The sequence below is a fragment of the Sceloporus occidentalis genome, unplaced genomic scaffold, assembly GCF_023333645.1.
Source record: "Sceloporus occidentalis isolate IW3139 unplaced genomic scaffold, rSceOcc1.0.p SCAF_15, whole genome shotgun sequence".
Lineage (NCBI taxonomy): Eukaryota > Metazoa > Chordata > Lepidosauria > Squamata > Phrynosomatidae > Sceloporus > Sceloporus occidentalis.
In genome coordinates this window covers 1,690,658-1,717,135 of record NW_028316995.1, presented here as the reverse complement: position 1 = coordinate 1,717,135, position 26,478 = coordinate 1,690,658, and the positions used below count along the sequence as shown (strand labels likewise).

The window sequence follows — 26,478 nt, the reverse complement described above, 5'->3', positions numbered from 1 at the left end:
TCATTAACCTCTTGAGTTTATTCACTAAATGAAGAGTTGGTGGGAGAGTTGTGGATTAAGCTCCCTCGCATCACCATTTATAATAAAGTGCCAACATTAGCTATTTTCTCCAGCAAGAAGGGCTGAGCTGGCCCTATTTAATGTGTGATTTAATATCACTGATTTAACTATACATTATACAGGGTCATACAGAGGCCAAGCTGTTCCTGCAGCAAATGCTCACGTAGTTTGTACAATTATCCTTTTAATGAATTAGACCCCTTTGTGGACACGCACATTCCTGGGCCATATTCTTGGTCCTGGCTGCCAAACTAATCCCAAACTTGTCTCTCACTGGTTATGGCCCAATTTGGTTGAATGACAACTAAAAACGCAACACATTTTAAAAAGAAACTTTACTTCAAGTCGCTTGTTATTACTGCAATTCAAACAGGAATGCTCCAAAAGGTTGGGAAAACTTTTCCTCCAATGGAAAAAAAAAAATCAATTTTGAATTCTGACACAAACCTGCAATCTGCAAAGACGCTCTACAACACCGAACCCCCCCTATCAGTTATGAGCACATGCAACCCAATCAGTCGGGTAAATGCGAGTGATTGAACTAAATAGGGCAGGCAAACTATATGAATGAATGACAGTCACTTACATGGAAACACATCTAAACCCCCACTGGAATTATTTATAGTAACGAAGCAGAAGTGCATGAAAACCTACATAAAGTTTTACACGGGGGTCCCTTAGATTTACCTGCAGTATAGCCCAGTGTTAACTACAGTTGAGCGTCGCCGTTTGGATTCATTCGCTTGTAACACCAAAAGCAAGCAACCCATGGCCGCCCGGATGGACACGGCGAGGGTCTATTGGTGGATTGGAGGGAGCAGTATGCTTTGCTTCAAAATTTTGGTTGGTATTTTACAAATATATACCCTTTCAAGTAAATTTTGCGAGGTGTGAGTTGGCAAAGGTTGCAAATTAATATGTAACGCACAAGCACAGAAAGTACCTTTGCTGGGTGCAGCTTTTCTTACGGTGGCTACTTGGTCTTCAGAAATCGCGAGACGCCTGAGCACATCGGCCAGGGCTGCTTTGAGCACCGTGATCTCATCCTCCTGCTGCTGGACTCGTAGTTCCAGGGCAGATAAACGGTCCTGAACGTCAGAAGTACTCGCTGCCGAAATGCTGTCATCTACATAACAAAAGAAACAGATTAAACAATTACATTCCAATACGATATCTGCATTATAGCATTGCAAAATATCTGAAATAATAAGCCTGATCGGTGAACCAGTCGTCCATAAACTAGGGGGTCACTGAAAGTGCTGGAACCCAGTCCTACAATACAATGCTTTACAAAACGGCATCACAAAAATAGCTGTTTTACATGAAATCCAATACAAGTCAGTGGCTCCTTTGGAAAACAAGATGGCGACCATTTGCATGTTTACTATATGTTTACTCGCATATAGAATGGATACATGGAAAGACTAGCAGCTGCGGATTTTATGTGCATAAACATGCCCAAGTTCTTTTACGGAGACTTCTTCCAGTTTAACGATAAGGCTCTGCTGGGATTTAGGGACAGTTTTATTTCATGCTGAAGACCGAATAAATGTTACAAGCAATCACTTTTCTTGTTATCATCACTAGATCATTACTTCCAAGACATATTCCTTGGTAGGATATTTGGCTACAGTATAAGATGGACTGAAAAGAAAAGGTTGCACAGACTCCAAAAATCTGCTTTGCCACTTAGACAAAGATTAGTAGATGAGGCTTAGCACAGCCAGAACTATTCTTCAGAGGAAAAAAGAGGACTTAAGAGGGTTTTATATTTAAAGGAACATTCAAGGTATCATATGCACTTTAACCCCTTCACATCCTTATGACTTATTAACTTGTCATATAGTTAAGTGGACCGTGCAGGGAGACAGGTTTTATTAATTATATATATATTAGTCTTTAGCTGCTCATGAAATTCTAAACATAGCAGTATGTAAAACATAAAATGCTGAAAAAGTACTCAAAAACATGAGTATGCTAAAAACATATTAAGGTATTTTTGGAAAAAAATCTAAGCTCTAACTGTCCTTTTAAAACATATAATTTGTATGGGTGCGTTAAACGATAGAGGAAGTTTACATATAAAAAAAAAATCACTTGTCTCATTAACCCAGGAAAGTCCCTGGTCCTTAAGGGGTTAATGCACATGATACCTGTGTGGGCCGTTTAAATTTCCGTCTTGTCCATTTCACATATGGATTCGGCCCTTTCCCCAGCTACTGGCTAGATGCCGCGTGGGAACATTGCGGACGGGGGTCTGTTCAGACCCCGGGGTGCATTTGTGGAAAGTACTGCCGTCGGATCTCAATGGGAATACTTTCCTGCCACCGACTGGCTGCCCGCTTCTTTTTGTATCTGGTATCACTGTGGCCACTTCTAAGAGGGATTAAGCTGCTGGCAGTGGAAAAAGTTACACACAATGATTTGCAAATGACTGCCCAAAGGGCACAGGATGTTTTTGTCAATTGGACAATTATCTTTGTTGAAAGCTTTTGATGTGCTGGCCTGGAAAACTATCCAGGAGGATCGCTGGCCGAGGAAAATGTTACCAGTCAGGGAGGAGAAAGGTTACTGATCAGAGTAATATAAATGTTAATGACCCCGTTATTCTATTTGCTCACTATAGTTTGATATATTGTTAGTGTCAGGTGAAATTACATACACACACACATATATATATATATATATATATGTATGTCCTGATGAAAGTCAGTAATGACTGAAACGTCGACTTGACTTTGAATAAAATGAAATTGTCTATTTAAAGACCTGGAGTGCTGACCATCTTTTTGAAAGTGTTTTACATGGAAACTGCTGGTTACTAGCACCGGGCTTGGAATATTTGGAATGGTGTGCAATGGACTCTGTGAGTAAATAAGTAAATATATATATATATATATATACATATATATATATACACACACACACATATATACATATATATATATACATACATACATACATACATACAGGAATAAAATGGTTCCTTTAAGGAGAAAAATATCACTTGACATATTTGTGTTTTCACCAGAATATGGAAGGTTTAAGCCATTTAAAAGCCACTGTTCTCACAGCACGTGAGACTTCACACCAAACAAATCTGACCACAAAGCTTGTATAGACACAACTAATTCTTTTGGAGCCACAAAAAAACGTTGTGATGTTTGAAAGGGAAAGAATGTAGCAACGAAGACATGCCTCAACACTTACTGCAGACATTTCTTACGATGGCTCCATAATCCGCGCAGCATCAATCTAATTAACATGCTTAAGAACTCTAAACCGCCCAGCGGTGCTGCGTGCCCCCCCATCACGTTCTAATGTTTTAAAACGGGCAGTTTAGGGTCACGGACACCCACTGTAAAGAATGCATATTAAGCGGAGTACTTTAATATGCATTCTTCCAAAACAAGAAGCACTTACCACCCGTGGTAGAAACTGCTACTGCAGCTGCCCTCCGCTCATGGTCTGAATTCTTCACACTCATTGGCTGCTTGAAGCAGCCAATCATTGGCAGGATTTTCATTGAAATCAATGGGAGCACTTGCCGAACGTGCATGTGAAGATGCGATGGAGGCGACCGGCACCAAGTATATCATGTACAGGTAGATGTGTTCGGTCAAAGATAACTCCTGCATGACAACTAGCTGGGGGGTGGGGATACGGGCAAATGCACATGGGGGATTCTGGATTTACAAGAAGGGGGCGTGCAGCTATCACATTCATTAAAAAGTGTCCCTTTAAGTCTATTCACATTAACTCTTAAGAGTAAAAAAAAAAAAAATATCATTAATTACTAAAAATAAGCTTTAGAAAGTTAGATAAACATATTCCTCCTTTTGCAATTGATGGACTTTCTATACGACCAATAAAAAGGTTTAAAGCAACACTCATCCTCAGACAATGCCAACAGAAATTGGATGGAAAGAGCGACTTAAAAATGGAACCTGAAAAAAAGGAGTGAATGAGAGAAAAGGAAGGACTGAGCGAAATGAAGAACCCTTTACATTTTATTATTTTTACTTGCTGATGAACTTGGGACTCCTGCGGTTCTTAACAAGCTCAAAGGGTTAATGTCAAGGTAGCATCCAAAACTTCTGAAGCCAAACAAAATCACTGCATGAAATATGTAGGTGAAGCTAATCATTTGCAATACGGTTTCATCTTACAAGAACAACATCGTCTTTAGAAATGACTATTTAAAAACGCGCAGCAGTGGTTTCTATACTTGGCACATAAAGCTCTCCGCCGTCGGTAAGACTTTAACAGATGTATTCCCTGCCCAGTCCATTGTTTCATGTCTTTTATTTGATTTTCCTATGGGGCAATCACAAGCTCAGTGCTTAAAAAACCGAAAGAAAGGAAAAAAAAAAATAAAATAAAAAAAAAAATGCTGAAACGGTTTTCTTAACCTTTCTTATAAACATTCTTTGGGATTAAGAAATTCATTTGTTTCAAGGGTCAGAGGAAGAGCGGAAGAGAATGGCTGGACTAAGAAACAGAACCACCGTTCTTACTTAAAGCCAATTGGTATTTATGTCTCTTTCATTTTCACAAATTTTAGAATGCAAGGAATTCTAAAAAGAAAAGAGTAACCCCCTTTCATAACATGTGGCCACTTTAAAGGGACCTCCAACAAAAAGGATCAGAATATCTTTAATTCCTTCCACATAAAAAAAATAAATAAAAAAAAAATTCCGTAGATTTTGTTAACACCTCAGAGATTGTTATTTTGTATTTTTGTGACATTTACAGAGACATCTCTGGCATATAGAACATACCTCCCACAAATATTCTTGACTTGATGATTATTTTGTTTATTTTATTAGGTAATGGTTATATATTTGGTTAGGCATTGCTAAAATCCACTGAATAATACTTTTATAGACTTCAAATCTTCAACCTTGTTTTCAAGAAAAAATAAAAAAAGAATCATATTTACAGATTGTAGGGAATTATTATATATATATATATATATATATATATATATATATATATATACACATACATACATATATATACACACACACACACGGTATATATTTTTTAATGGACGAGGTAAGCTCAGCTGAGAAGAGCCAATGGTGGAAAAGCCAAGGAAAAAAATCTAAATCAACAGAAAAGGAGGCATCAACTGTATAGTTTTAAGAGCTGAAGGTACCGGGACCCCCAGGCTTCACCCAACCCTGCACGCTACTAGGTTTTTTCCAGACACCCTTTTCTGCAGCCAGGGCCTAAAATCCACTTACAGGCGGGAATTAAACTATTAGGTTTACAAATGCTTCCCCTCATGCAAAGTGGGGTTCACTTTATGAGATGGACCCCCACTGGTGCGCCCGCTTACATACATTCCTGGGGCTGGTAAATGCGGCGTGCCCTGTAGTTGGGACTGCTGCTTTAAATTCCCAGATTGTCACATCATGACACACATTTTAGGCCTGGGTAATAGCAGTAAAGGAGGCTGCTTTATCACTGCCCCAAGACGACAATATTATTGGGGCTATAACATCACTTTACAGAACACTGGGAAGAGAAAATGCATGTGCTTGCTCTTATATAGAATGTATACATATTATACCATTAGCCATATTATTGTATGACACCTCATTATGTAAAGTCACGTCTATTGTGACAGCGAGAGGTAAAGTGCAGAAATTCTTAAAATGGTAGAAATACCGGCAACTTCACGTATTCCATTTATCTTCCTCCACAAGGCAGCATTTCAAAGAAACCGCATTTACAGAACGGTTCCAGTGATTCTAATTTATAGATCTCCTTCAACTCTGCAACAAACCCATAATCTGGATAAGTAAAGAAGCCAAAAGTGCCTTTGGAGACAAAAACCTTAAAATCACGAGTGTGGTATTTGTGGTCACCACGGCCAACCAGTCATAGTATTTTATAAAGGGGTTTAAATGACACGGCTATACAGCACATGGAGGAGCCTACCTCAATTATACAGACAAATTATTCAATTAGGCTAAAGAAAAAAAATATACAGTGAATGTTATTTTGGACAACAAAAAAAAAGACAGACAATGAGCCACGTCCTTCCTTTGTGCAGAATAAGTAGCAACTTATATCCTGATTTCAGAGAACTTAGAAATGGCAAAACTGCAAACCACCGCAACAGAAAACCAGAAACCGCAAACACACAGGAAACAGAACGACAAAAGATAAGCGTCTGATTCACTAATGCCTTCCCGCTAAATAATACTTATTTCCACAGCCGTGTCACGTGGGATTTAACCAGCATGATAGAGTCAGTCTTCTACAAGCGAGTGGAGCCGACTGCTTTCTGTATAAAGCAATAACCATGAAACAAGCTAACGGGGACCCACTGCGGCCCCCAAAGCCCCCCAGACCCTTCAGGGCTCTAAGATTTGCTCACAAATGCTCATTGCACAGGTGCAAGCGACAGGCAGACTGAATAATGCAAGTTTTACAAGACAAGGACATCCGTTAAAGTTATTCATTACTTAGGATTTATATTATTTACTGTAATGTAAGCTTCATTAAAAAACCGGCCAGGTCATACATACAAATATTAAAGCCACACAAATTGTACCGATTTGTAGCCAAAGCCTTAACCATTACAGTAACCATAGCCAAGGCTTGCTTTAGGTTCGGGGATCCTTAATAAGCTTCTTTATCCGGACAGACAAATCATATGAAACAAACTGGAATAAGGCAACACATTGCGAAATCCTCCGCCACCACGATACAAAGAATGCAAGCCTAGGTGTTTTAAGCATCGCTTCACTTAATTAAAACTGATCAAATGTTGCTGCCAGAGTAAAAACTGTGCACTCAACTGATAAGCAGCGCCGTTGAAGTATCCCACATGCAGCCGTAGTAATTTCACAACACAGATTGTACAAGGTGTATCACCGCATTGCTATTTCATCAGAAGCCGTTACATTTTCAGAGACGCTCAGATTCAATGAACGTGTTGCAAGAAAACCCATTATATTTTCACAGGAGGGCATCTGTGTCGCAGGGCGTTTAAAGCCTGCAATATAGTATTCATTAACATACCTAAATACGAAGCAAGCCAAGCAGAACAGATGTAAAAATACCAATTGTCGCTTTTAAACACACACCCTTCCTCATATATTGTTGATTACTTAGAAAGGGCTATGCAAAGTTATTTCCTGCAAGTGCATGGATTTTCATCTTCCGCATAAAGCTGGATCCCGGCCCATACCCTCCTCCCGAAACACACGTCTTTGGTAGAACGATTCCTCATCTATTACACAATTCACCGACGCATTCCACTTCGGCCGCTGATCTTCCGCGGAGGCTCCACATGGGAGCATACGCTGTGGGTTATTAAGTATAAGTAAATGGATATGAGTTACCGTTGCAGAGGTTCTTGAGCACAGGGGGATCGCACACAGGCATGAGGTCAGGCAAGCTGGGATCCATGTTAGCACCTTATTCCGAAAGCAGATTTCCCAGTTTCCCTTCTATCTCCAGGGCTCCGAGTCAAATGTCATACTTTAAATTGTGAGGAAATCCTCCCAGCCCAGATGGTCTCCTACAAAGCACTTCTGTATTGGCACCAAAAAAAAAATAAAAAAATAAAAATCCCCCAGCGAGATACTGAAGCACTTGCTTGTTCAGTGTGTGCCGTTTGGGCAAAGCAAGACGAGGAGGAATAAGAGGTGGAGACCGGCAGCTCTCGGTTTGGTGTCAGAAAGGAGAGTGTCAAATGTCAGGCGCAGTCATCCCAGCAGGCACATGCCTTACTCTTACTACGCACGATAATAAAATCTCATAGTGCATTTCAGGGCAATTACTAAAAGACGTCCAAGGTTTAAAAAAAATGTAAAAAATACAAAACATAAAAAGTGGATCTTCATTTCCAGGGTAACACATAGAATCGTAGAATTCAGAAGGACGTTCACAAAGACGCCTCCGTGCTTTCCCATGCCTGTGTTTATCTAGCATTATTGTATTGCGTCACGGTTGCCCTCGCACGAATAGTAAATATGTAAAACCTGCCCTGTAAAAGGACCGACAAATAACAAAAGGGAAGACAAGCAAACTACTACCAGGAGTGATCACGGTCAAAACCAGATTATACGAACGGTAACGATATCAAAACGTGGCATAAAATAATGATGACCAACAGAAAGGGCTGGACGAACCCAGATAGAAGTTCGGAGCCACGGGGACAACAACCCTGCTAGTCAGCTCGATATTTTTCAGGAGCAAATTAAAAATAAATACTTATTTGCTTAAAAACAAAACAAAAAAAAAAAAGTACAAACGCTGCACGAGAATAACTAACTTTCTACCCCCAATATGTCTAGCGTTTGCAAACCAGGCTTCCTTAATTGTTTCCTTATGCCCAAAAGGCAAATTGCTTGAATCCGAACGTTCACTGAATTGCACGTTAGGAATTTGAAGGGAGTATTCATTTTTATGATTTTATTCTATTTTAACCCACAAGGAACACAAAGTGCACAAAATAATTGTTTCTTGCGAGGAGGCAGTGCCAACACCAATAATAAGAAAATGCCAATCCAACAATAAATATCTAACCCAAACGGACAATGAAAGATTCATTTGGTTTATTACAAATATAGTCATTAAAAGAGAGGAAAAAAAAAAAAAAAAAAAAAAAAAAGGATTTTCATACAAAGCTTAAAAAAAATGGTATTCACGTTCATTGGTTGCTATGGCGATTATACCACTATGCACAAGGCTTCAATGGGTAAAGAGACAATGTTCGTCTGTCAGGCCGGCCATGTGTTGTGTTAAAAGTTTAAGAAAACTATTGCCCAAACCTCTTCAAATTAATTAAATGGTTTTGCGATGTGAACCATTCACTCAATTCTTAAGACACACAGGAAAGAAAAAAACATCGGGTTGATATCGTTACTTGAAGGTCATCCAAGAATATCTGGAAAGTCTTTGAATTTGAAGTCCGACAAGTATGCAGACGTTATTTGTTTTTGTTTTCAGATTCTCGTCCTTTGCATTGACCTAGTGGGATAATTTACTGCTTCACAGCGACAGGGCGCGAGCTCTCTCACAGCCCGATTCATCCCCAACATATATGGCGGATAAGAACCTGCAGATTTCTCCTCTGCCATGGGAAACGTGCCCCCAATAGATTAACAGACGCTTCTAATCAGGAAAACGAAAGAGCCGAGCTGCATTATTTCATTTCAATACGCTTCTGCCTCTCCTAACGGAATCATGTGCAGTTTGACGCTTGATGAATGCGGCATGTGTTCTTTCTTTGCTTTACGCTTTTACGACCAGCTGGCAGCAGGAATTCAGTTAGACGTCAAAACAATCCCTGCATGATTGGAGATTATACCATATTGGCTCGAATATAGGCCGCACTTTTTCCCCCCACTTTAAGTCTTTAAAGTGGGGGTGCGGCCTATATTTGGGGTCTAGCGCCCGAGCAGGCAGCGGGGTTAGGATACAGATCCCCTGCAGGGGACCCGTATCCTACTCTCTGATAAGCTCAGACAGCCTCCCCTGCCAGCACTTCCCACGGGGGGGGGGGGGTGCCGGCAGGGGAGGTTGTCTAACCGCACGATGCGTTTTACCTCTGCCCCCCCCCCGACTTACCGGAGCAGACTCCCGGGTGTCTTGCGGGGCCAGCGGGGGACATCTACGCAATACGCGTATACAACTGGATGTGCCGGCACCGGAAGTTGTATACGCTTATTGCGTAGATGTCCCCCACCGGCCCCGCAAGACACCCGGGAGTCTGCTCCGGTAAGTCGGGGGGGGGGGCAGAGGACGACAGTGGCAGCATATCTCGGGGAGGGAGGACAGTGGTAGCATATCTCGGGGGGGGGGGGGGAGACAGAGTGGCAGCATGTTTTTTCTTTAAAAAAAGCACCAAACTTTTAGGGTGCGGCCTATATACGGGGGCGGCCTATATCCGAGCCAATACGGTATATTGCATATATCAGCGCATTCCTACATCCCGTATCACATCAGAAGCTCGAATCTGCAATAAATTTATCAGCGGTAATTTCAGAGACCATCAAACCCATTCCTAAAATGCACCCCCATCTGGGCTTTCTACAGACCCTTTAAAGAGCCAAACGTTGTCTCCCATTTCTGATAAGACATATTTGTGTGACCACCCACGTTAATGATTATAGTAGCGTTTGGCACTCCTCGGGTGACATAATCTGGAGCATTGCTATGCATTTTTCATATTGCTACCAATTTAATATGAGTCACTTTTTTTTTTCCTTTTAATGTCGCATCAAGAGAATTGCATACAGCATACTATTAGAAGCGTTGCTGCGAACGGCCGCAGACCTGCGTCATGTAGCCGCGCGATAAACCAATAAAATTTCGATGCGTGGAACGGAAGTTCTATAGATGGGTCAGGAAATGACGCTTTACCACAGCTTGATGTTTCCACAAGGTGGTTGCAAACTTCATACAAAACACAATATAAGATAGCTAAAGTTAAAACCTAACGTTTAATTGAATTTTACACATATCAGAATTAAATAATATCTTAAAAATAGTCGAAATAAGTAGTAAATATAAGCAAACGCTCAATAGGGACTGTTTGTCTTTGTTATTTACACTATTTTATATACCATATATTTCTTCCACTAATTATTTTAATTGATGAGACATTCTTAAGATTCAATTAAGTTATGTTTTAGCTTCTGATATCTTTATATTGTTATAGGCTAGGCCAGCACCCATTTAACTGCTTGTTCAAGGGTTAGCCCCATTATTTTGGCTTAGCCGTTTCGAATCGGTTGTGATTACAAAGGAATCCTACGACCTAACAGTCCGAAATTGTGACGTCAACACAATTATTACAAATGCCGACATTGATATTTGTAAGCATGGATTATACTTCATTACTTTTAAAATGGTAATAAAGGTTATTATAAAACCTAGTGGAATAGTTTCATTGGGTTTTTAACAAGAAACCAACTCCATTAACAAAAGTAAGGGCAACAAGCAACTGATCTCAAGTCAGCCCCCAAAAGGAAGGGGTGAGAGGGTACCCCCTCTCTTGGTCCAACTTTCTGAATACACTCAGGGTCTGGTTGCTTCTGTAATGGCAGGAGAATGAACAGCAAAGACTAAATTATACGTCATTTATTTCATATACCAAGAAATGGTTTTATTCTAAGGGGGGGGGATTAAAAACGTTCCCATGCACCTTAATAAACGACTGGAGTAAATGCCTGTAAGGAGATTCACTGACTAATAATAGACTGGAATCCTGTGTCACATGAGATGCCCGACACCAGTTATATAATTGACCCCCCAGCAGACCAAGGGTAAAAAACCATTAGGCTTCCAGAGGGCATCGCTCTTCCATTTTAAAAGTACGGCCATGGCAGACTTTTTCAGCACTATGTCAACAGATCTTAGATGTAATGAAACAATCGTCTCTTTCTGGAGGCATAATGATTAAAATCCAGCCCTGCCCACCGCCTCTCAAACGCGTGAAACACCAAAAACCCAAATAATCTCAATGGACGATCAGTCTCACTTCTCAGCACTTCAGGAAAATCAAGATAAATAATACTAATGTCTGAGTAACACATTCCTCTGCATGTATTTGCAAACCCTTCTGGCCCTCACAATTAACCCCTTCTTTTCCAGCTAGTGATTGAAGTTCGGAAATTTGCATGGACTGGGGTTTAGGCATCACAGAAACAGAAGTTGGTGGCAGATCACAACTATTCGGCCCGTCGCACGTGTAAAGACTCTAACCTTAATCAATGCTTGGTCTTGTTGCGGACACAGGAGATCTTTCAGCCCATGCCATGCATTTCTAAATACCCTCACTGTATTAGCCTCTACTACTTCTGCTGAGAGGCTGTAACATTTATTTAAGATGCTCTCAATAAAGTAAAAAAAAAATCATTAGTAATATGAGATCCCCTTGCAAGTAAGAAAACATCTTCACGGGGAGGGCAGGGACAACCAAACTCAAGTGGTGCTGGAGGGGTTAATGCGTAGATACCCCTCTGGCATTGGAAGTACATAAATTGCCTTCCAAACAAAGCTTGTAAGAACAGTAGTGATGGTGATCACATGACTTACTAGACAAGGGCCACAAATCAACAGCGACAGCTGTGGCAAGCCTTTTATACCTTGCCTAATGTTTAATTTATAGCGTAGTTGATATTACCTGTCATTTGTAAAGACAACAAAATGCAAAACAAAACGTTCTGCAAAGCATGTTTTTCTTTACTTTTTTTTAAACAAAGCAGCAGGTGGAAGAAAAAAAAAAAAAGTATAATTATCTACTGCCTCGGGGACACTTAAACATTAAACATGTAATTGCTTCATGATTTAGAAACTGTGTTTAAATCCATTATTAAAAAAATACAAACCAAACAGCCCTGAGGTTTGTAATAATCACAAAAAAGAAAAAAAAAGATGCAGAATAGCGGAGCCAAATGTATTGTATCTGCGGCCAAACGCTAGGTTTCTCTGTGTACCTTGAAAATTAATAAAGGGTTTTACTGTACCCAGCGCTGAAAACATTGTGTAATTTTTATTATGGAACATGATATCGTATAATCTGTATATGAAGGGTGCGCATTGTTAATGGGGGTGTTTAACATTTCTGTGTGTTTTGTATTTCTACGTACAGAAACAGCCTACAGGCCTTCGGAGATTAGTACGGATCTCGTAGGAGCCTCAGGACGCAGGATTCCCTCTGACCGAAGATATTCCCCGTGGCGTAATATTTATCATATGTGATATCCTTTGCATACTATATGTGTCCATTGCTAGAGACGCAGGTCTAAGACTAAAAATCAGTATGAAGTTTCCTCGTTGGTGGTCTGCATCACTTCATTTCACGCGGTACAACATATATTTAAAAAAATACACAGACGTGTCACGTTCCCGACTATGACCGCAGCGCCCACTTTAATTCCACGCACATTCACTGCCTTCCCTGGGTGACTAATTAGTATAAACTGCCTGATCTCTCATTTACATAGAGCGAAGTCGGCCCACGGTATTAATTTTAATAAATTCCTAACATGAGATTTGTGAAAAACACATTGATTCATCTGGCAGAAAAACGTAACCTGCTATAAGGATAAGGAGTTTCAGTCTTCTGTGAGCGTGGTCGTCTATGTCGAATGCGCTTTCACACCCCACTTTACTGAAATACCTACAAAGTACCCCAAACGAGGATATTTCTCGGGCCGCTACGGAATTCCAGCTGCAATAATGTCTACAAAGCGAGAGGCCGGGAGGAAAATCAGCAGATGACAGCGAGAGGCAGATACATAAATGTCTGAGCTTCTGCATAAGTTGTCCCAGCGTAACCTTCTGGAATATAAAATGGTTATTTACAATACCATGACATTTAAAAGTCAGATGCTGCAGCGTCTGTATGGGCTTGTTCTAACTCTGTTTTGTAATAAAATAAAAAAAGTCATGTGGGGGTAGGTGGTGGTGCTGGGGGCTTTACCTAGTATGGCACTGTGATAAGTGATAATAGCAACCACCAAGGAACAGAAAGGATGCCAGACGTTCAAAAGCGTCAACAGGCTATTGTGTTTGCATTACTGTACCCGTTTTGCAATGGAGGCCCTCTGTATACAGGCATTCCTATACATACTACTACCTATACCCCTTAATAAAGTGTAAAGTGCCAAGTATACCTGGAGTACATATCTATCTATAATCACATTATGCAATAAGCAATGTATGAATTATTCCTACAATATTTTTTTCTCTCAACAGGGGTCGCAAGGAAAGAGCGGTTGAGCAGCGCATGTACATAAATAAGCAAAACTTATACAAAGGCCATACATTTATTCACAAGCCAACCTGCATTTGATAGCAAGCTTTGGAGACAACCCATGTCTCTTCTTCAAGCATATGGTAAGACTAATTTCCCAAAGCAATAGAGACGTATTCATAGAATGTAAGCTAAACGTCATGGCTCAATTTGTAATATACGACTTAAATTTCCGTAGGTTCTTTAATTTGCGCAGCATGCCCCGCCTAGGGCCGAGATTTGCGGACATCGCGCTGCCCTTAGGAGGTTGCTCCTCGGCAGAAACGTGCCCCCGATACAGAGCGCTGCAGCGCTAAATCTGTTTTATTTGCAGTATCACAGAAATATGTTGCACTTTGCCCGTTTCAGGATAGAAAGCTTAGGGGACAGAGTACTCTAGCAGCTGAACACAGGTTCAATAAATCCACTTTAAGCCACGACTTGCTCTGCTTAACGCAGGATCGTGCCTGTAGCACGAAACTGCACGCTGCTGGCCATCTTTCATCGTAGAAAGTGGGTGTCAGTTGCTGTCAGAAGTTTTAGCATTCGTACAAAGGCAATAAGATTACAGATGGCTGGCTCTGTTATCCACGTTTAAAAATACTTGCTAAAATATTACACGCGGACAAAAACACACACGTATGCTATATGCGTGGCATTGCGGGTATCAGATTCTGCGGCTCGTGTCAAGCCAGCCCACTGCTTTTATTTAGAATTTCCATGTTTAACTTTCCGGTTTAGGCAGCATTAGTTCATTAAAAGGAGGAACGTGCCGGCTATTCTCCAACGGAGCTACCGGAACTCAACGACTCGCCAGCTTCTGATAATCCAACTCAATGGGGTCCTGCGTTTCCGCCAGTAAAACCCATGCTCTGACATTGGACAAATATATTTAATATATCCAGAGGAGTGGGCTTGGATCTCTTTACAGAGAAGATATTACAGCTAAGAATTAAAAACATGAGATTCGGAGCTACTTTATACTATGCTTTACAATACGAGTATAAACCCTAAACACTCACGCTTTCATTGCTGCAACCTTCAATCATATAAAGCAGATTTAGCGTAAATGCCACACAGCTCTAATGGAGATCACATTTCTTTAGAATATCTTGAAATTACTAATAAGTACAGCCAAAGTAAACATTAAACCTCGTGCTTCAGACATGAACGTACAACTGCAGTCTTCGAATATTAAAAGGCTTAGAGATCAGGCTGAGAAAGGTTTTGGGATTTGAATATTGATTTACATTGTAGTACATTTTCTGTGCAATATCCTGCGATATTTGGCCATAAATGCATTAACAGATTATTGTGCAGGTTTCCCACTATAACTAGAGGGGGGGGGGGGGGAGATTAACGCAAGATTTACAATGTTATAGGAGAACAAAGCCTCTGACAGAAAGCAAATAAATAAAAAAAAAAAAAACGGAAAAAAATAATGTATAAAGGGCAACTAAAAGGGAAGAAAAAGATTATTTTGCCCTCTGACCAAATTAAATGCTAAACACACAGGTACACACACACACACACAAAACTTGTGCATACGGATTCATGCAAAGCCACAAAAGTGAATGAATGAGCAAAAAGCTCAGAATTTTTGTCCGAAATACATGGGCCCACATTCACTCACACGCTCTCACGAATGAGCGTCTGAGAGAAAGTGGATGTGTGCACTGGGCAAAAAAGTTTGTTCCCAAATTCAGAATGCCACAGAATTTTTGGCCAAACTGAATCCGTGGGGGAATGTAATTCGTTGCCCAACACCCAAAACTAGAACAGAAAAAAAATTGTCAATAGTTTTTTGGCCACTTTGCACATATCTAAAATAATAAATAAATGTATGTTAAGCTACCAAATATGCAACATGCTTAACAATCGTATGCATTCAATAAATAAAAGCTATAGGTGGGGGTTCCAAAGGGTAATTAAGACATGGGTTCATCACGCTGCTCATCCCTCACTATGTTAAGCGATCTGAGCAGCCAGAAGTTACTCTCAGGTTGCGAGCTATTTATAGGAAAAGCCGGGGCATTAGAAAGACACAAAGCACTATGTGCGACAGCAACTCTTCTAGCAGCATTGCATTCAGCACAGAGTTTGGAAGAACACATTTTAAAGCAGGTTATTTGATTGTGTTGTCATGGTATGGCGTCTATCGTGAAAATAACTTTCTGTAAATTAAAGTGCCCAACACATCCTTTAATAAACATTCCATCGAATGGGAGAGCTTTCCGGCCACTAATCGAGCTGCCAAAAGTAAGGTGACCGCAGAAATGATTTATTTATTAAAAGATTGAAGAATGCATACTAAAATTCCTACAAAGTATATGCATTCTTTGTAGAGGCGGCACTGGACATTAAACTGTCCTTTAACCCCTTAACGACAATTGCCGGTCCTGGCACGACACGGAAAAGCATGTGCTTTACGACAATTGACGTGCCAGGACCGGCACGTCTTTAAACGGGTGCAGAAAGCGATCTGTTTTCGCTTTCTGCACCCAAAAAACGTTGCTGAATGCCTCGACCTCGAGGCATTCAGCAACGCCGCGATCGGAACGAAGGGGCCATCTCTGGCCCCTCCACGGGGCGTCAACATCCGCCATACTTTGTATGGCGGCGGACGCCCGTTTTAAAAGCGTTTAGGAGGCGATCGATGATCGCCTCCTAAACTTAAATGGTGTCGCTGGAATGCCTCGATCAGGAGGCATCCAGCGACACCAAACACTTACCTTTCGATGGGCTGTGACCGCTCCGGAGAGCGGTCACAGCCGCAGCTGCCGATGATCTTCGCCATCAAGCAAGATGGCCGCTGCCCTATAACAGGAACCAACAAATTTTAAAAGTTCGCTAGATGGTCCAGACCATCTAGAGAACTTTGGCTCCACTTGCAGGTTGAATACAGGTACTGCATTCACCATGCAAGTCAATGGAACCCAGCTTTCTAATCACAGTGTGATTAGTAAAAATAAATTAAAAAATAAAATTAATTAGTAAAAAAAATAGTAAAAAACTAGTAAAATGTAAAAATCATTTCCCACTGATGTCACTATCAGGGGAACCTCCAAGTTGAAAAAAGTTAAATAAATTTTTTTAAAAAGACAAAAAAAAAATATATATATATATAAAAAATATATTTTTGTGAGCAAGTCCTAAAATTAGTATATTAGCTTAAAACAATTCTCGCATGGAAAGAGTTAAAATACTGGCATATTAAATGCCCGTGGGGTGTCTACTTTTAAAAAAGGTATGATTTGATGGGGTAAATTGAATTGGCCAGGTTCAACAACGTCCCAATTAACACCGGGGGAAGGATGGCCACACACCTAATTTCCAATTAGAAAAATGCACACGTACCAAATGTGGCCTTTTAGTTCCCACAAAAATGACACACCCATGCATGTGGGATATCACTGCACTCAGGAGATGTTGCTGAACACATATTGGGGTGTCGTGTGACAGCGGCATATACCAGGAGCTGTAAATTCATACATAAAGTAGGTGTGTGTGGAAAAAATACACACACAAAAATACTACTGCAAACTTTGAAAACATGCTGGTGGTAAAATGTGTGCATGCAAAGAGTTAAAATACCAGCATTTAAAATACCCTGTGGTGTCTAGTTTTGAAAAATATATGGTTTTGTTGGGCACACTGAAATGGCCCGGCTCAAAGATGTACCAAATAGGGCATGGGCAGTGGATCCCCAAATGCCAAAGTTCAACATTGAAAAATGCGCATGCCCCAAATGTGGCCCTTTTGCCCCCAAACGGCCAGGCAAAATCATTCATGTGAGGTATCGCTGTACTCAGGAGATGTTGCTGAACACATATTGGGGTGTTTTGTGATAGTGACATAAACGAGAACCTTTTAATTCATACCTGAAGTAAAATGTGTGTGACAAAACAAATGCAAAAAAATGACTACCACAAAGTTTGACAAAAACTGGTGGTAGATATGGTGCATGGAAAGAGTTAAAATACTAGCATTTGGAATACCCTGGGCTGTCTAGTTTTCAAAAATATATGATTTGATGGGGTAAATTGCATTGGCCGGGTTCAAAGATACCCGAAATGGCACATGGGGGGAAGAATTACCAGATTTGGAAAAAATGGCTTTGAAATAGCAAAACGCTACCTGTACTTATTGCCCCATAATGGGTAGAAAAAAGCAAAAAAACATTGGGTATTTCTAAACTCAGGACAAATAGTAGAATCCATTTAGCAGGTTTTTTCATTACCTTTTATAGATGAGTAAAAGATTTTTCAACTAAAAGTTAGAAACAGTCATTTTTTTCTAAATTTTTCACCATATTTTATACTTTTTTTAGTAGTAAATAATATGATACAATCAAAACAATGTCATCTAAAGAAAGCCCTTCTTGTCCTGAAAAAAACAATATCTAATGTGTGTGGGTTCAGTAAACGGGAAAGAAGAAAATTACAGCTAAACACGAGCAGCGCAGAAATGTTAAAAAGGCCATTGTCACGAAGGGTACAAAAAGTAAAATCAGCCTTTGTCACGAAGGGGTTAAAGTGCGCATGTTCTAGATGTATTCTCGTACTCTTGGCGTACACTTCCCCATCTTCACCCTAATCTTCTTTTCCTAATTAAAATCAAACCATCATTTGTTATATATTTGGTGTGTCCTCTCAGTTGTTGTTTTTAATATATACAAGCCGGCAAACAAAGTCGACAAGAACATTCCTTATCATTAAGGTTTGCCTGAAAATGTTCACATGAAAATGTTTTTACTTTACATGTTATAAACGTGTCCTCTTTGCAGAAAACTACACAACTTGGATTTTCTATCTCGAATATGGTTTCTAAACATATGGCAGTGTGTGTACCTTGGGGAACCTTGTCTAATTTCTACTTCTGTTAATTGCGTCTCTTGGTTAATAATACGAAAATTTGTGAACTTGCCAACTAAAATATAATACCGAAGACACTTGCCCGTGGAATACGGTTACACAAGGATTGACAAACATTTATATAGAATAAGCAGAGAGCCTCAGAGGATCGACAGAATGCCGTAAGTATTCTAATACCCAACAGGACTGAATATCATCAGCAAATGTGGATACACTATATTGTTCCATACTAAAGAATTACCATAATTTAATACGGATTATATATTAATTGTATCAATACGATACTGGTGAGATCTAACGATATTTTTTTTGAGATTTTTTATGTCGATACTCCCTGTAAATCGTTTCTCCTGAATAAGACCGTAAAACAAGAAATATACATAATAATAATCTATAATCTATTATTACATACACATACCATTATACTTTCAACAATTCCATTATTTCTCATGCAGTGAAAACAAAACAAAAACATTTAATAAATTCTGCGTGGAAAAGAAGACAAAGAGCATTTCTGCGATTCTTTTTCTAAAGAAAGTATTAAACACATGTCAGGTATGTGGATAACTGCATAGCTTGCCTGGAATGAGCTTTAAATAACCCTGCCATCATCGCCTGCTTAATTCTGGGACCACTCCTCCAAATTCCTCAACCAGATGGCCTTTCCACAACTCTCCACGAGCTGGGCCCATTACGCGTTTTCATTTCTAGACCAAGCCACACTGAACTTCATTGTATATTGACTTTTTTTATTTTTTATTTTTTTACGTGCTTGTTTCACTAAAGATGATTATTTTCCAATCATTTTGCTAGCAGATAAAAAAAAAATAAAAAATATTTATTTATATATATATATATATATATATATATATATATATATATATATATATATATATATATTTAGCCATGTCATATTGCTTTATGCTAAAAGGGATACGTTTGAAACATATCTGCCAGAAAGAAATTATAATTCATGCACTTGTGTTATATACCTTTTTCTTGGTATATTATAATTAAACTATCAATTAAAAATTAGACATTAGCATAAGCTTAGATGTGAAAGGAGGCATCAAATGCAATGTATTGCAAAAAGTACACTTGTAAAGCACCTTCTCAAAAGAATTCAGTTATAGAATGTCAAATGATCTTGAAGGGACAGAAGAACGAACATTAAAGTTCTCTGTGAGAATATATACATTCCTCCAAAAAAAAAAAAAGTTTAAAAACACAGCACTTACCCTGTCATTGAAGAGGCTGCATTGCAAGAGTAGCTCCCCTCACCCTCCTCCATGATACTACTGTACTTGCCACCGATTGGCTGCATCCAGCTGCCAATCAGTGGCAGCAAACTGCTCTCACTGAAATAGATGGCAGCACTTTCCACACTGTAAAGGGGTCAGAAGAGTCTTTATGCAATGTGGAGGGGAAAGTTCATATGGGGGGGGGGGATGATTATGCAGACCACCAAAAAGGGATCACACAGATATTAAATTCATTAAAGTCAATTGATGACAGGAGTGCTCCTTTAAACGTAATTTTCCCCCCATTATTTTCATTATTGATGACCAATGTTTCCAAGAAAAGTCCTTTACAAGACTTTCTGTTGAAGATATCAACACACAGGCTTGTCGCACATACTTTGTGTTCATGCAGAGACAAGGTGACATTGTGTTCAGTACTAAATGTGAGCCCCGGGACACAACGTATTAGAATCATGAGTAAACACACCGGCACGCATCCAGCAACCCTGCTATCCTGACTGATCAGGTACGTTTGATGGCAGGAGCACGCCATGGGGCTCTACCTCTTAAAATACATTTAGTAAATCTAAGCCTACTCTGATCAAAATAGAGGTGTGGTAGCTAATAACCTGTAAAGACTAGGTCACCAATTATTGCCAGTAAACATCACATTCTAAAATTATTAGGGAACATGTCAATTTCCCAACACAGAAAAAGATGTAAAGTCTGAAAGAGACCTCTGGGGTCCCAAAAAACTTTCATGCTAGACGTATTTCATAATTTTACCCCGATACATCTTTCTACCATTTCTCATTACATAAGCTCTTTAACAGACCAATTTACAGAGTCACAGGCGACTGTGAGCCATTGGCAATTTTCAGGCAATTTCAAATACGCCAAATAGATGTAATTCAAAACGAAGACTGACACCTTTTGAATTTAAACTGTTGATAACTGTGCTTGAAAGCTATATTCATGGCACGCTGTGTACTCCCGGCGCGTTACCTGCTAATGCACTCGGTACAGATAGCCAAGGACAACATGTGCAGCTTTGCAACTCTTTTGAGGTCTGTGGAACATTCTAATTTGGAATGACTGTCAGAAGGGGAGACGTAAGGGCGCGTCACTGACTTATCATGGCAAAATGAAAGGTTACACAGCAAAACAAAAACAAACAATTATAAAGCACTGTAATTTTCTTTTGTTAAAATGGATTTAACATAAGTTATCTTTTTCAGGATTTCCAAAATGATCACCTTTGACATATCATGGGTCTATAACACTCTTGTGACTAGAGTTTGGGTTGGCAAAAAAAATGCTTTTGCATTGCAGCATTCAAGGTTTTTTTTCCCCCCACAGTGCAATAATATCATATAGAATTCTTACCCTGTGCTGGCAAGGAAGGGCTGGCATAGTATCGTTTTAAAAGACAAAAACACGCAAGGTTTAAAAATAATAATAATTAAATGATCAAAACCGATGAAACCATGAAATACGACAAATTATGAAACCCTTTTTCGTTAACTACAAGATGGTAGCCAACATAACAGAAGAACAAAGTAAGACGAAGATCTTAAATTCAACTTAACGAGGAACTGCACTGACTTCGGCTTCTAAAAACTCCCAAGACTAGCAGAATGTATGCTGCACAATCTTGGGATTTGTCTATCAATACATCCTTCAAACACCAAGTTGTCTCGGTGCTCCGTTCAGGTTCAATTTGCGTTTTATGAACACCAAATAAATCTTCTCGCTGTAAGATCAAAACAAGACCACAAACTCACCTTGAGTCTCAGCACATCAACATTTTTGATGTTGCCGACTACATCAATGCCGCTTCTGTCCCTTGCAAAGCAGTGGAAAATACGCTGGCAAGATCTTAAATAAATAACCCTGCTTCATGCACAAACTGTACAAGGAAGACACAATCCCTTACTCATTCCGTAAAAAATAATAAAATAAAAATCTGAAAATAAAGCCAAATTAAACCCGATACCACCTTAGTATCTCTGCACACCATCTAGTGTTAAATCTTTACTGTCATGATTTTTCGAGGTTAGAAATTCTATCCGGTAGTATGCGATGGTGTTATATTTGGCACAGACAAACAGTACAATCAAGCCAATAGTCTGACACAAGTAGTTTCTATAATACGTTTTGTCCATCTATTCCAAGATTCAACTACCAGATTATAGCAGGCAAGCTGACCAAAATGAAATAAGATGCAATTGTAATACGTGTGAAATATTCCATTAATAATAATAATAATAGAAGAGTTAACGAGTTAGACGGGGGGGGGGGGGATGCAACCGTGACTTAGGAATCCTACATGAAACTGAGCCAGAAAACCATTACTGAAGAAAAAGCCAAGAAAGCTGCAGCAATGATGCCAGACTAAGGTAAAGAATTGTGATGATGTGATAGGTGTTTTGTTTTTTTACAATATGGTATAAAAGGAAACAAAATGATTCGCAGACACATCCATACGCTAAAGCTTTTCAGAGAGAGAATAAGTAACTCATGTCAGTGTTATCATATTTCATTACAGAATCCTCCATAAATGATACTTTGCAAAAAAAAAAAAATGAAATGTCATAAATCTTGTGCTCCTTACAATATGTATTATTCCATTCATCGCTTGTACTAGGAAGGGGGTCCCCTAAATCTTTTTTTTTGGTAACTGCTGGCACCTAAGAGTTATACATCCCAGCAACCACCTGGCCTAATCTTCTGATGGATTTTGTCCTTTGTGTAAATCATTTTGTACTTATGAGAAAACATACATTACCAAGCAGGCCCGGACTGGCCATCGGGCACACCGGGCATTTGCCCGGTGGGCCGGACCACGGCAAGGCCGCATTTACTTAGGGGCTGATGGAGCTGCAGCTCCAGGCCCCTACCCTACCTACGGCCGCATTAACCGCCGCAAAAACCCGATGTTTTAATTTAAACCCTGTGCGGCCGCAGACCCCTAAGGCCGGCCATGGTGGGGGCTTCCCGGCCCCTTAGAGCAGGGCCGGCCTTTGGGGTGTGCGACCGCACAGGGCGCCACACTCCAGGGGGCGGCCGCAAGTTGGCACCCCCTGATGAGCGGCACCCGGCACCCCTCCAGAGACGGACAGTAATGTCCGCCGCTGGAGGAGCAGGCTCGCAAGGGAGCGGTATCGGAGGTCTTTAACAGACCCGGCTTAAAATCACTCAAGGGAGCCGGAGGTCTGCTAAAGACCTCCGATACCGCTCCCTTGTGATCCGCGCGGCAACAGCTGCTGTGCGCCGGGATTTGTTGTCAGATCCCGGCGCACAACACTGAAGCCGCGCCCACCGCTGTTCGTGCCCTCTGACCCGGAAGAAGACAGAGAAGACAGAAGAACTGAAGAAGAGGAGGAAAAGGAGCTGTAAGGAGAAAAAAAGGAAAGGTAGGAAAACATTCAGTGAGAGTGGAATGGTATATGTGTGGCTTAGTATATATGTGTGGATTGGTATATATGTGTGGATTGGTATATATGTGTGGATTGGTGTATGTGTGGATTGGTGTATGTGTGGATTAGTATGTGTGTGGATTAGTATATGTGTGGATTGGTATGTGTGTGGATTAGTATATATGTGTGGATTGGTGTATATATGTGTGCATTGGTGTATATGTGTGTGGATTGGTGTATATGTGTGTGGATTGGTATATATATGTGTGGATTGGTATATATATGTGTGGATTGGTATATATGTGTGTGGATTGGTATATGTGTGGATTGGTATATATGTGTGGATTGGTATATATGTGTGGATTAGTTTATATGTGTGGATTGGTGTATATGTGTGGATTGGTGTATATATATATGTGTGGATTGGTGTATATATATATGTGTGGATTGGTGTATATATATGTGTGGATTGGTATATATATATATGTGTGGATTGGTGTATACGTGTGGATTGGTGTATACGTGTGGATTGGTGTATACGTGTGGATTGGTGTATACGTGTGGATTGGTATATGTGTGGATTGGTATGTGTGTGGATTGGTATGTGTGTGGATTAGTGTATATGTGTGGATTGGTGTATATGTGTGGATTGGTGTATGTATATGTGTGGATTGGTGTATGTATATGTGTGGATTGGTGTATGTATATGTGTGGATTGGTGTATGTATATGTGTGGATTGGTGTATATATATGTGTGGATTGGTATATATATATGTGTGGATTGGTGTATATATATATGTGTGGATTGGTGTATACGTGTGGATTGGTGTATACGTGTGGATTGGTATATATGTGTGGATTAGTGTATACGTGTGGATTGGTGTATACGTGTGGATTGGTAAGTGTGTGAGAGTGATGGGTGTTATGCTGTACCATTTCCAATGTCTTTTTCATGATCTAATTATGCTCTAAAAGTACATCATAACTCCCATCACTCTATACTGTTCCATACAGTGGCAGAGCTGGGAGGCAGAGGCCTTGCACCCCCACCGCAGGACTCCTGAAAGGTAAGTGAACTTCAAAGAGGGAGAGGGTAGATAGTTAGGAGGGGGTAGTTGCGGCGGGCTTAAGGGGCTCTGCGTTAATGCGGCCATAGAGGACCAGTCAGTCCGGTCCTGACTGGGCTTATTTTAAGGTGGGGGCCTGGAGCTGCAGCTCCATCAGCCCCTAAGTCAATCCTCCCCTGCCACAGGTGCGGTCGCAGTTGCTGCTTGTTCTGGCAACAAGGTAAGTAGGGCGAGGGAGGGGGGTGCAGTGAGAAGAGGCAGAGGGGGGTTAGAAGTGAGAAAGGGGGAGAGGGGATAGATAGAGGTGGTACATATTGAGAAGTGGGGAAGGGGGTTACATAGTGAAAAGGGGCAGATAAGATGAAGAGAGGAGGTAGTGTGAATGCGTATGAGAATGAATGAATAAATGTGTGGATGAATTGTGTGAATGCGTATGACAATAAATGAATTCATGTGAGGATGAATTGTGTGAATGATTTGTGAGACTGCATTAATGAATGTGTTAATGATTTGTGTGAATCATTAAATGCAAAGATGGTACATGAAGGGTGGGCTTTAACAATAAATAAATAAATAAATAAATATGGCCTGCTCAGGCTTAAATGCCCGGGCCTATTTTTTGTCCCAGTCCGGGCCTGTTACCAAGTTTCTGGACCTATTTTCCGCATTGACGGCAATAATTACAACCTTTTTCATCATCATCTAAGAACTTTACTTCCAGAGCACGATGCAAAACCCGTCAATTGAACCTCCAATTGAACAAAAAGGGCCTTGGTCTGTCAAGTAAACTTCCCAATTAGATCTTGGAATGAACCTTGAATCTTGCAACATGCAGCACTTAACCCTTTCACCCACCAAAACAGAAGTAACAGATCTGGAGGCTGCCACGTCATGTGATAATTTGGGCGACTTTCTCTGTGCAATCTCCACACTGAGCTGATCCTTTAGGGGAAAGTCCCTTCCTACACAAGAAGTGTTCAGAATATCCCGCTAGGTGATAAGGGTGCTTGTCTGGCGGACTGGGCTAAGATACCACCAGCTAGAACACAAACACGTGGGCAATATGCATGAAAACATCATGCAAAAAATGGCGGCAGTTCCCATTTAACTTGAGAATGGACATGTGTATTTTATGTACTTGAGCATGTCCAGTGTTCCTGCAACATCCCAGTTTGTTGTCTAAGGAGGGCATTATGTTATGGCTATTATATAGGAACATAAATCTAAGCTTAGTCTATTAACTTATCTACTTTGTCTTAAGGTTTTTACCTGTAATAAGTGGGAATAGTGAGAGCCCAGCTCATCCTATAGGCTCAAATACACCACCTTCATACGCTGGTCATTACTGAAGGGTATGGTATAACCAACAAATAGTCAGGATATAACCCCTATTTTAGTGCTTTGGAGGTGGCTTGAAGCTACAGGAAATATCAAATATTCTAAAATACCAACCATTTGGTGTTAAGACTTTGCAGAAATATAGAAATCGGACAGGAGGCAGGAATATTAGTGCCATCTTTGCGCGTAATGCAATTCGTCAAAGCCCAGTGCCGCCGCCAATATCCACATACATCACTACATGAATGCGTTAGAACGACAGCCTACATGATTAGTTATGGAATTAGTGAAATTGTGTGTGTGAGAATCAGTTCAGGAGTAACCAGTTGATGTTGCCTTCGTAGAGTTGAGATCTGTAGCAAAAGATGCCAAAGCCAGCACATTAATTTGCTTCCTGCTGTGAAATACTCTCTCATCTACCCTTCTTAAAGTCATGGTGGCTGCTATCTCGTTCATATAATCTAAAGTGAGTTTATAACAAGCCAGGTAAGTGCCCTGTGTCTAGCGTTTGTCACTCACCAGCAGGGCACATTGAGTTATAAGCATGGCTTCCCACTTGGTATGCTTCTTCTAACCAGAGCAGCCCTATGACGGCTGAGCATGTCTGAGCACCCCCCCCCCCATCTTCACCAGCTCATCATCGGAACGAAAACTGCGTGAGGTTTCATACACGTTTTAGAAATTTCTCTGTCTTAAAACATTTTAGAACAA

General features: G+C 40.3%; 1 protein-coding gene across 1 annotated transcript in view; it reads right to left on the bottom strand.

Annotated features, from left to right (window-relative positions):
- LOC149303131 (echinoderm microtubule-associated protein-like 4) overlaps positions 1-3,547 on the bottom strand; it is a 28,992-nt gene extending 25,445 nt beyond the window's left edge. The window contains exons 1-2 of the mRNA XM_089481340.1: positions 3,484-3,547; positions 1,004-1,186 (exon numbers count right to left, since the gene is read on the bottom strand). Of these exons, the coding sequence (XP_089337466.1) occupies positions 1,004-1,186; positions 3,484-3,547 (247 nt within the window). The remainder of the gene's footprint in view (positions 1-1,003; positions 1,187-3,483) is intronic.
- Between the last annotated feature and the right edge of the window lie 22,931 nt (positions 3,548-26,478).